A 12,258-nucleotide genomic window follows, 5' to 3' on the forward strand; every position below is an offset into this window, starting at 1 on the left:
GAATGCAATTCCTGATGACATCAGAGAGCGGGGGCCGGCGCTGATCAGACACGGCCCTGCCCTTGCAACTCGCTGGCTGGCGGAGACAGAGAGGATACCTGAGGCGTTTAACATCAAGGCCTGCTGCTTCTAGCTCTTGTTCTCATGAATATATGTCCAGCAGAAACACTTGGACGAATGCCTGGTTACGTAAAACACCTCTCCCTTTTGAGACAGAAGTTTTATATAACCAGGCATTTGTCCAAGTGTTTAAGTAGAACACATATTCATGAGGACGAAGGTTTGAAGCTGCAGACCTTGGCTGAAAAGGGTTCTGGGAATTCTCTTGCTCTGTTTCTCCCTCTCTCTCTCTCTCTCTCCCTCTCTCTCTCCCTCTCTCTCTAATTCTGTCTCTGTCTCCACCAGCACATTGAGTGGGGTTCCAGGTCCTCTCCCGTGTCTAGGTGAGCGCCTCAGAGATCTCTGTGTGCAAAGATGTGACATGCCGCACATTATGGGTGTGAAGCTAAACTATAACCATGGGGCACAAGGGCGGAGCTCCAGGGGTTTTATACCTCTTGGAACCCATCCAACCCTTTTAAAGAGCGACACCCTTGAGCTTCGATCTCAATCTCCTCGCCAACGCGCCCTCTGCCCTCTCGATCCCCCTCCCCCTCCCTTCCCCCCTCCTTTGAATAATCTACAAGCCAAAAATAGAGCAGGCACACAAGTGCCCCTGGGGCAGATGTCCGGCGACTCCGTGTTTGCTCCCTGGCACGGACAGGCCGCTCCCTTCAGTGCGAGAGCTCACGCCGTGCACCATTGTATCGTCGAACCACAGCCTCCGCACTGCATGGGCTGCGCGTCCTTTGGCTAAGACGAGACCAGCACTGTTTGTGACCTTGTTCTCTTTTTTTTTGGTAGAGCACTGACAGGAGGGGGGGGGGGGGGGGGGGGAGGCTCCGGACGATGCCCCACCGATCCGACTGATGACCCTGCCTGAAGAGTGAAAACACATTAAAAATACATGTCCCGGAGGAGAACGCCAGGCTCGGACAGCGCGCACAGGGGCCATAAATCAATACCTGAGGGCCGTGATTTCTTCATCATCACTTTTCCCTCCAGCTCCAAGCTGTATGGGCAGTGAAAAGACCATCTGACCAGACGCTTCTGTCTCCGCCAAGGCCGAAGCCCGGCCATCCACACAGAATCCTGCAGGACAGAAGAGGAAAAATACATTTTGTTCCTTGCAGTATTTGTGCAGCTTATACTTTTTCAACAGTCTACGATTGGTTTTATAGGGCATCTGTTAGTCTCAGTTTGTCTGTTTCTTTCTCCTCTGATGATATTCGTAAAGCAAGATTTCTGACATCAAGTGTGTATGCCCATCACCTTTGGTTGTTTTTATAAGATAGCACTATTTTTGCCATTAACCATCTGCTTTGCATTTAAATCAAACTCCTGTACTTTGATCACAGAAGTACATTATAATAAATTTTGATTAGCATTTAGAATGGACAGACAGTCAGAGCCCTTTAGGGAAGTTTGCAATTGAGGCTCCGTTTCCCAACCTGACAGTGGTGCAGTGCTAATCAAGGCATTCTATCACCGAAATTGACTTCCGTCTTCTGCTATGCAAAGCGCAGCTCATTAGCATATTCATAAGTCCCAGATTTCATCCCATCATGTGCAATGCGTGACACAGGCCCTGCATTCAGACAGCGTTGGTGGCAACAAATAGCTTCTGACGTGAAGAAGGTGAAACACGAAAGAGCCCGAGGAGCTTAAAGACGAGACGACAGACAACGTTCCTCCTGACACAACCCTGGCGAAGGGGCGGAGGCTGTGAGGGAGTGGGCGGGGCTGTGAGGGAGGGGGCGGGGCATGCTCCTGTGGGTCTCCACTCTTCTGCCTGCATCATGCTCCATGTCCGTAGCTTCAGCACAAGAACAAGCGACGCCATAAAGCAACATTTGCGTTAAAGATGGATTACTGTTGGTCATTTAAGGCCAGTACGGCTGCTGCTCAGGAATAAAGCTGAACTCTCTGCGCCTGAGGGACAGTCACCATCTACCTGGTGGAAGAGAGGTTTCTGGTCAGTCACCATCTACCTGGTGGAAGAGAGGTTTCTGGTCAGTCACCATCTACCTGGTGGAGGAGAGGTTTCTGGTCAGTCACCATCTACCTGGTGGAGGAGAGGTTTCTGGTCAGTCACCATCTACCTGGTGGAGGAGAGGTATCATGATGGAGAGTGTGGATGAGCTCGAGCATCCACTTCTGGCTGACAGCCCTAACCGCTTGAGCTCTGGTGGCGGCGGGCTTTTCAAGGGCATTTTAGTAAGGTGCGAAGAGGAAATGAGGGCGCCCTCTCTGGGGTGGAGGAATTACTGCGCTTCCATGAATACGCGCCACCAGCAGCTGCTGGACCCGTGTTCACTGCCCAGCACGCTGGAGTCTTTTTACCCTACGGCTCCAATATGGAGCCCTGCTGATCCCCTCGGCCTCCACGCCAAGGAGTATCTGGAAACCACGTTTGTGGACATCAGGCCAGGCTCATCCCTGGAGCGAAAGCTGCTGGCAGAAAGCAGAGACGTCCACAGTGTGTCTTACAGCATAGAGGACGAAGACGACTTCCTGCCAGACTTTGAGGTGAGGGCTACAAATCTGTCTCCCATTTGTCTCATGCACACCTATCTCTTATTTCATAAACACACACACACAGAGACACACACGCGCAGACACACAGAACACACAGAACCATTGACTCACACATGGAATTGACAGGCTTACCGTTATCTCTTGTGCCAGCCTCGCCAAAATACAAAATCGAACAAGACTCAGCCATGTGTGTCGGCACAACACGAGCGCAACGAAGCCAACACGTCTCGCCCCATTTCCTTCCCTCGCCTGCCCTCTTCCTGTTTGTTGGGCACGCATCATGAAAGAATGGGGTGAAGCAACGTTAGGTAACCCAGTGTTTTGAAGTACATCCAGAGATGTTGCAGTTCTGAGACACAGGGGAGATGAGGATGGCGAAGGATGAAGGTTTTAAATTGAAAATTCAGAAACCATGAATAGCAAAGAGACGGACAAGCTTGAACAACCACTAACACATCCAGGACAATTAGTCTACACAGAGCTCCCTGCCAACTGGGTTGTAGATAATAACACACCAGTACTAACAGGGCTCGTGCCAACCTTTATGTCATACACCAGTAGACAAAGTCTGGCAGAGTAAAAGACTGCAATGTTGAAGTCGCCTTTCGGTTTATCAGTAAACACGTTAAGATGTAAAGATGTGGCCAGGATTTTCTTACTTTGGAAGAGTGTTAGCAAAACACCCTTGACTCACACATCAAGCAGTTTGAACACAGCAACATTTGAGTGTCTACATCCGTAAAAAAAAAGAAAAAGAAAAAAAAAGAAAAACATTCATCACAGGAATCAAATATCACTCAGTAAAATTACCCAGCCTTCTCCACAGCTCTGCTAGTGGTTCTTCACTATTCTCAATGTACGTTACATGTGCCAGCAGTTTAAATCTGCTCTAGTAAGAATGTTTACGAATATGAACTGAATGTGAGCAACTCAAAAAAGGGCAGAGAGGCTATGGTGGAACGGTCTCTCTCGAAGTGAAGAGAGGCTATGGTGGAACGGTCTCTCTCGAAGTGAAGAGAGACTGTGGTGGAACGGTCTCTCTCGAAGTGAAGAGAGGCTATGGTGGAACGGTCTCTCTTGAAGTGAAGAGAGGCTATGGTGGAATGGTCTCTCTCGAAAGAAAGAGATGCAATGGAGGAACGGTCTCTCTCGAAGGGAAGAGAGACTGTGGAGGAACGGTCTCTCTCGAAGCGCCAGGTCTTTATCTTATACCCAAGACACATTCACAGCAATTCCCTTCTTTAGTTCATTAATTAACTTTAAGCAGAGGTGGATACTTTCAGAAAGTAGAAATTCTCCCCAGGACCTTCCACGTGTGTGGCCTTGCTAATTAGCTCAAGTTAGCAGAGAGAATTAATTATGGAAAATGTCTCTGAGTGTAACAGGCTGTTTAACAGACAATACCACTTAACATCTTCAGGTAGACTACACATTCTTCTTTGAAATGTTTGTCATAACAACTCAATACAACTTTTTTTTTAGCTTTCTTCTCTATTAAATTTAATTGCATCACATACAAATCCAGTGGTTTTCCTTCACAGAAATACAATTAGCATCACATGTGCAGTGCTGTAAAATGACATATAAAGTGCATATGCCAGAAGTTAAGATGAGCTCTTAGCTCTTAGGGAGGTTAAACCAGGAAGAGCCTTCAGATGAGGTCAGAGTGGGAGAGAGAGAGTGAGAATGCAGCTCCTCGTAAGAGGAGACAGGATTCGCCGGCAGGCAAGCTCGGGCGCTGCACACTTGGCATAACCCCATTCAGTCACATTACCCAAGAGCTACCAGGGGAACTTTGCTCCTCGTTTTGGCAGATGTATTTCCTGAGAAGTGACAGGAAAATACATGTATACACAACGCTGCTTCAGCAGGAGTCAATAACACACAACCAAAGTTAATGGAACTTTTTTTAAATTACCAAGATGCTGAGAACTAAAGACTGCTGGTTTATTTCAGTTATTTTTAGTTGTGTAAAAGTTTATTACTGCCACATTGTGTAAAATTACCAAATGTGTAAAAGCATATTACTGCCATTTTAGCCCACATTTCCTCCTGGTTGTGGTGCAGTAGTCATGTGACCCTGCTGTAGTCATGTGACCCCACTGAGACGTGGTCTCCCTCTGTCTCTCAGGACTCCTCCAGTGACGACTTCAGTGACACGGACAGCGAAAGCAACTTTCCATTAATGATCCCACAGGATTACCTGGGCCTTGCTTTCTTCTCCATGCTCTGTTGCTTCTGGCCCCTGGGTATTGCAGCCTTCTACCTGTCTCAGAAGGTAAGAGCCCCTTTGCTCCACCGCGGTGGTGGCCAACTCCAGTCCTGCAGAGTTGGAGTCCAGCACACTTTATTGACTTCCCTGATACAGCAGGTACTTTACAGTTATAGCCATATTATATGCTGTTACATCATCCAGGCACCTCTGCACTGTATATACTCACTGTTTTTACAATTCTCAGAATTTTAGCAGTCTAAGTATAAGTATAAGTGCCTTTTCTCGCTAATTTGTGTATATTTAAACATTTGCAATTATTAATGACGTGCTACCTGATAACTATGTGTTATCTGTACAAATGTTCGGCCTGCGCGTATCTGAATCTAGGCCTGTTATGTTGCCGCAGTCACATTGATGCTACAGTTTTCCAAAGGATGCTCACGTATAAGTGACGACAAGCACAGACTGCTACGGCTTTCTTTGAATCACCAAGAACATTGAACTCAGAAGTGGTTCCTTTCGCCCATAAAATATTAAGCAAATTTGAGACTGTACAAAAGAGAAATGAACTGAAATGTCAAAACGTGAATGAGAGTTGAAAATAGAGGGAGAGCCAGAAATGATGGCTTAGAACAGGCATTCTTCAGAGGGATTATTGTCAGTTCAATAATACAATAATAATTTTAATCATAGTGATATGAAATTAAATATTTTATATTTGTAGATTTGTGGCGTGAATTTCTGTCTGGAGTACAAATAAAACATTAACGTTTACTGCTGTTACTGTTAGAAGTCACCATCAGTCACCATTCTGATGCAGTTTTGAGTATCTCTGAAGATATGACAGTATCCTCGTTCGTTTGACCCGTCAGGAAAGCTGTTTTGGCATTTATGGCACCATGTGATTTATTTATTTAGTCCTGTGGTTTGACACATGATTATATTGAAATGATCAGGATTAATCCACCAGACAATCTGCATGATGGCCATATATATATAATACAACATCAGTCCGCAACAGAACCGTCAGACTAGATTTTCTGGTTAATGTAACGTGATGATGAAAGCAGATTACAGTGGTACTTACTGCCTACTGTGAGGCTTGTTCTGAGTTACAGAGTGACAATCAACTTACCTTTTTCCATCAAATCTGCTTCATTCTGTGCAGCTAATTTTAGAGTGAACGCCTAAAACTAAATGGTGGTCGAGGACAGCAATTGTGTGTAATTTGCTTGTGCCCTGTCTCCTGGCTCCCTGTGTTTGTTGGGAACGCACTCAAACCTGTGTAATTTTCTATTGCCAGTCTCATATGCTTGGAAGGCAGCATGTCAGTAGCTCTGTGTTTTGGTCAATGAAATTCATTAAAGGTTTTAATTTAATCCATAACGAGTTGACCCCTGTCATGGATTTCCCATAGAAGATGAGAAGTTGTCAAATATGAAGAGTATTCTACAGTGGAGTTATAAATGACAGAAAAAAAAATCTGATAGAAAAAAGAGGATAATCCCCTCTACCCCTAAACTCCATATCCAGACCTCCTTCCTCAGAACATCAAATGTACATTACTCACATAGTCGCTTTGTCCCGATGGCCAAATCCAATATGAGGACTGAGAAAGAGATGCGTAGAGTTAGACCACTTCTGCTAAATAATGCCTGTACTAACCTTACCTCTGCTCTGTTTCCTTCCTGCCGTCCGCTGTCCACTGGGTGCTGGCGGTCAGACAAACAAGGCCTGGGCCCAGGGAGACTTCCAGGCAGCTAGTGCCGCGTCTCGTCACGCCCTCTGGCTGTCCGTCCTCGCCATCATCCTCGGAGTCATCACCTACGCCTGTGCCGTTGCTGCGCTCATCTCTTACCTGTCGGGGAAGCCACCTTAAGAAGCCCTGAGGATCAGTCTCCCTCCCCTCCTACAGCACACACCCCCTCCGCCTCTTGAAGACTCACTTTGGCTCACACGCTCCCTCAAACCCACACCTTGTGAAAAAATGGCTTTTATTGCTACTAAGAAGTGCTTGTAGCTTTTCTCTGAGTTTTCTGAAAATAGTTGTGCATCCGAATAGTCTGGAGTAGTTCATATCTTGAGGAATGGACACCATTAAGTCTGGTGGGATTGGACCTCAGGACAAGTATTACAAACTGACAGCCATGCCCTTATAAAAAGGGGGAAAGCAAATACATTTTCACTCGTGTTTCTGGCCAAAACGCATCACGCACCAGTGGCGTCACGCCATAGAGCAGAAATGCTTGTTCAGGTAAGAGAGCTCTGTGCTCCCAAATGGGTGGGTCCGCATTATTGTTTGAAGGTTAAAAAAAGGACGAGCAAAGCATAACTTTGGGACAGCAGGACATTCCTCTCCCCGTCCCACAAATGTTGCAGTCCTATAGAGTTATTGCGTCCAATAACCCCGTAAGGCCCCTTCTGACATCACAGAAAATATGTAGTTTAATGCTGGAGTGTTGTTAAACACAGTCACAGCCATAACTTTTCTCTCAAAGATGTGCCATTTTTTTTTTGTTTACATCTCCAAAGGCCCATAAATAACATAGAAGGGAACACTACACTGCCAGCAAATGTAAGAAGCAGCATACCTCACTGCACGGTCAAACTACAAACCTGGGAATGAAAGGCTGAAATGTGGCATGAACACACACCCACCCAGCGTGACTTCCACTCTGAGTCATCCCATTAAGAGACGCCTCTCCCGGGGGTATCTGTCTGCCGTGCAGATCTTCCCTTTCCCATCTAATAACAACACCACTTACACACAGCAGGCCATGGCAGGGTCACGTCACACTGCCAACCTGCCCAGAGTGACCACACATACTTCCCCCACATTCAAACCAAACTCTTTCCCTATTGTACGCTTGTAGTGTACGCTTCGGAGCATTTAGGAACACTTGCTGGTTGGGGGGTGCTGTTGACCTTGAGGTGCATCCGTTTGGTTGCGGGTGTGTGCCAAGATTATGGAACTGGGAATTCTGAGCAGAAGGTCCAGACGCAGCGTGGTCACCTTTGATCCCGAATGCTGTCATCAGCCTGTGGGAGTACGAGACTCTTAAGTGTCCGTCTGCATGGGGATTACACGCTGGAGACAATTTCATAAAAAGCTGCACCTCAACAAAACGTCCTGTGGGGCTATGGGATTTCGCTTTGTTCTGAAAAGCTGTGTTATGTTATTCACCCAGTATGTACCGCATAAACGCCAGGCGAGGTTTGCCAGTGGTCCGCCATTAAGGCAATCACTGAGTATAACCATGCTAAGAACTGTTCATTATAGTTATAGTATAGGATGCGCTGTTACTATGATGTTTTGTGGTTTGACTAATTCCCATAGTGTATATTTTTTGTGTTTGTATTGGTTGTGTATGAAGGCCGGAGGGTATTTTTTCCCCTCTACAAACAAATGATTCATATCTGATTTTTAGTGTATAAACAGTCTTATTATCCTCTGTGCAACTCTGCTCGAGGAGTTCTGACATGATCTAATGAAATGCACCAGCTGAAAGTAAAAATAGTAAACTGCATTATGTGTTGCCTGGCTGTAGACCACATGTTGACCTGACCCAAACCACCATGCCCCACCGGTCTGTGAGTCACAAGGGAGACGCAGGTGTCTTTAATAAGTCCTCCTGTTTTTATTACCCAGTCTTTATCCCATTAAAGACAATAAGAGATAAATGGCTTATGCAATACCATTTAGAGATCAAATATATGTTGGTGAGTTTTCTCGCTCAGAATACTGTGTAAAAGGTTGAAATGTCAAGCGCTGAAAGAGATTAGAGATAATAAGCAGTGGTCAAGCAAAAATCATCCTGTCATGGACGTTCAGTGCTCCCTGCTCTCAACCTGCCCACTCCCACAAACCCCCCCACACCCCCTGGCAGCAGGGCGGAACTGGGCCGTGTCGCAGCAGGACGAGGTGCGTCACCATCACACCAGCCGGACCAGTCACTGCTGGATGACGGAGATAAGGCGACCCACCGTGGCGTTCTGCCCCCCCCCCCGTGTTAAAGCAGAGGGCACGTCTCACACCCTGCATGATCGTGCTGCGTGCCGGTAAACGGGTCAAGGTGCTCTGCACACAGCCGACCCAGTGAGTGGAGACAAACCCTCCACAAGCCCACGAAGCCAGGAGATGCCTCCAATCTTTTCATCCATTTGATCCGTTTTACAAACCTGGTATAAATGTTTATGTATAGAACTAAGATTCCTGGATCTAAACCAATAAATGCACTTGATTGAACTACTTTGTGTATGACCAGTACTGAATGTAACATTATGGGCAAAAACTGGGGCGCTTGAATCAAGATCTTTATCTGATTATCATTACATTCATTATTTAACTTTAACTTCAGAAGACTTCAATCGTAATTCAAAGCATGCCTGAATTGAAGCCCAATGCTTGCTAATGTATGCTAATGATGCAGTTTGCCTAGTGACTCAACCAGCACAGCATAAAGGAATATGCTTAAACACTTTACACCCCAAGGGCAGAGCTTTTTGGACAGAGACAATTGTAGACAAGCTTAGATTGTGCTCATATGCACCTTTAAATATGTAAATACATCCGTTGGCATATACCAGTTCGCTTTACACAATGCCTTATAGACTGCCCTCCATATTTGAGACAGTATGTACATATAAGTTACACATTCAGCATGGTCTAATGGGAAATAGTGGGAGTGAAAATGTTTGGACATACAGACATATGAATCATCAATTCTTTTCAAGTAAAGGAGAAGGTGACACATTGAACCATAAAGAATTACATTTAATATGACAACAAGAAACATGGAAATTCAGGGAAAATCGTATTATAGTATCTTGGAATATCTCCGTTTCATGGAATCTCTATAAAATTGAAAGATGTTTTCAGAGGCCTTCTGGCTGACTGCTATACACTGTTGCAGCTGTGCAGAAGACAAGAAAAAAAACATTAATCCAGTAATAACAAAAAGAACTATTCAACACAAGGCACAGAATTATACACCAACGCACTTCATTGCACATCTAAAACCTCTGAAGGCTTTTTATCAAAAGCTGTAGTTATATATTCCCCAAAATACCACAGACTACGCCTCATACTGCCATACCTCTCTGACGGAGAAAGAACCTTTTGTTGATGACATCAAGACACTGTTCTCTTTACTGTCAATTGCAAAGGTCATTAGCGCTCGACTCTCCTATAAAAAAGAAAGCAAAACAAAAATTTTTTTTTTGCTTTAGGGTAATGGGTAGCCAGCCAAAACTACATTTAAGCAGTGAAGCAAAACGCACTGCACAGCAAAATGAGACTCAGGAGAGAGGTGTCTCTTAATGGCATGACTCATAGTGGAAGCCACATACTCTTGTGTGTGCGCGCGAGTGTGAGAGAGACACAGACAGACAAAGACTCTCAAATAAAGGTCATCAGTACCACACACACACACACACACACACACACACACACACACACACACACACACACACACACACACACACACACACACACACACACACACACACACACACACACACACACACACACACACACACAGGACCTGTGCATTCTGCTCTTGGGTAAAGGCACATTTACAGCGTTTGGCAGATGCCCTTGTCCGGAGCGACGTACAGAAGTGAGGCTCCTCACCTTCTCCTGTTGAGCCGTGGGGTCAGTGACGATGTGGCCCTCCGAGTCAATAGCACAAGTCACGCCGCAGAAGAGGTGGACCATGGGCAGCCCAGCATACATCAGAGCCATGCAAGCAGCATTCAGGCAGCATGCCAACAGCTAGGGAGCAGATAAGGACTCAACCCATGAGATGCCCTGCCTACTACACTCATTCCCAAGTGCCAGTCACACACACACACACACACACACACACACACACACACACACACACACACACACACACACACACACACACACACACACACACACACGGCTCGGGTTAGGAGCGGTTTTGGTGCCCTGAAGGATACCGAGCCATCGTCATGCACCACTTGGAGGATGAGTGTGAGGGAGGAACGAGGATGAAGGGTGGAGAGCAGAGAGGCCTCGCAAGTCTCCCGCACGCACTGCTCCCTTGCGCGTTCCCTGACACCTAAGGAACCAGGTCATGAGAATTGTCTGAGGACGTTTAACAGGAAGAATAAAATTCAGCCTTTATGTGACTGCCACCCAGTGGTGAGAAGAGGTACTATAGGATTCACAGAAAATTCAAATTCACATTCTGTGCATCTTGATACAAATGGTTGACTTAGATATCTAAATCAAATCATGAATGACCAACTTCAGAAAATATTGGATAAAAAAAAACATTACCATGAAAATATCTTTAATTTCACAAAGATTAGCACATATGTTAATTACCAGCAATTTGCGCATACACAGTAAAACTGCATTACTGCATTATAACAACTAACTCCATTATTATCTTAATCTAAAATCTACCACTGCTTTCTTTATTTGATTTACATCATTCACTTTTTGACTTTAATACTTGCATTCTGGTTCAGTTCAAGTCTGAATCAGATGCAACTCCCAATTTGTACAATTTGTAGGTTATTCCTTTTGTTACAGAGCAGTTTGGTAATTAGTTCATGTATTAAATTATCCATATTACAAAGGCACAAGTGTCCATTGTGCGGTGCAGTCAGTAGCCTGGGCTTCTGACATCACATGTCTCAGTAGATGCTCAGGTGGCAGCATTAAATTGCCTGCACTTGCACTGACAATTTGGTGAAGAAATTGTTGTTTTATTGGCATTCTTAATAATAATAATAATAATAATAATAATAATAATAATAATAATAATAATAAACGTACTTGGCACCCCTACTTTGGGCTGGATGAGAACCTCCAACGTTGCCCGATCATAAATCTCCTTGCTAACTTTTACTTCAGCTGGTCCATATACTCCTGCCAACACACTGGTGTCCCCTGAAAACGCATTTTAGAAAGTGTCACTTCTCAACCGCATCGTTGATGTACAGTATCTAGCCAAGGTGCATTTTGGTAGCTAGCAAGAATAACTAGCATTATGTTTATTTTTTATTCAAACTGTAATTATTCTAATGTATTGAGAAATTGAATAATACATACCTTGAACAAATGTGGCTGAACCGTCAGGTTTGGACAATAAATCCTGCTCACTGCCAAATTCCCTCAAAACTGCACAACCAACATTCACGTCCATCGTGGTTTAGAAGTGTTTGTCGCACTTTCAGCGTTTCCGGCGCTCACTGATGACGCAAAAGAAGCCCATTGGCCCCAATTTCGTTTAGGCCTTACAACCTTGATTTGAATTGTCCACATGCGTACTGCTTAAAGGCTTAAAATAATAAATTTTAAACATTAAGAAATAATAAACCAATTTTTCAGGTCAAACGACTTTTCGTTTAGGAATCTCCCGTCATCTTAT

General features: G+C 44.9%; 2 protein-coding genes and 1 long non-coding RNA gene across 3 annotated transcripts; 1 reads left to right on the forward strand and 2 right to left on the reverse strand.

Moving 5' to 3' along the window:
- Positions 1-916: 916 nt before the first annotated feature.
- Positions 917-2,811, reverse strand: LOC143491174 (uncharacterized). The gene is made up of 3 exons (XR_013125111.1): positions 2,770-2,811; positions 1,065-2,550; positions 917-978 (listed from the first exon to the last, which is right to left on the reverse strand). It is a non-coding gene; the product is annotated as an uncharacterized LOC143491174 (long non-coding RNA).
- On the forward strand, positions 2,215-9,092 carry tmem91 (transmembrane protein 91). Its single transcript, XM_076989960.1, has 3 exons — positions 2,215-2,628; positions 4,769-4,915; positions 6,576-9,092. Exons 1-3 carry the CDS (start codon positions 2,221-2,223, stop codon positions 6,729-6,731), a joined length of 711 nt encoding a protein of 236 aa, XP_076846075.1. The 5' UTR covers positions 2,215-2,220; the 3' UTR covers positions 6,732-9,092.
- Positions 9,093-9,605: 513 nt separating this feature from the next.
- On the reverse strand, positions 9,606-12,172 carry exosc5 (exosome component 5). The gene is made up of 6 exons (XM_076989987.1): positions 11,940-12,172; positions 11,664-11,777; positions 10,817-10,938; positions 10,485-10,625; positions 9,949-10,038; positions 9,606-9,765 (listed from the first exon to the last, which is right to left on the reverse strand). The coding sequence occupies exons 1-6, from the start codon at positions 12,031-12,033 to the stop codon at positions 9,670-9,672; spliced, it is 657 nt and encodes a 218-aa protein (XP_076846102.1). The 5' UTR covers positions 12,034-12,172; the 3' UTR covers positions 9,606-9,669.
- Between the last annotated feature and the right edge of the window lie 86 nt (positions 12,173-12,258).

Source organism: Brachyhypopomus gauderio, chromosome 2, assembly GCF_052324685.1.
Source record: "Brachyhypopomus gauderio isolate BG-103 chromosome 2, BGAUD_0.2, whole genome shotgun sequence".
In the NCBI taxonomy this organism is placed as follows: Eukaryota; Metazoa; Chordata; class Actinopteri; order Gymnotiformes; family Hypopomidae; genus Brachyhypopomus; species Brachyhypopomus gauderio.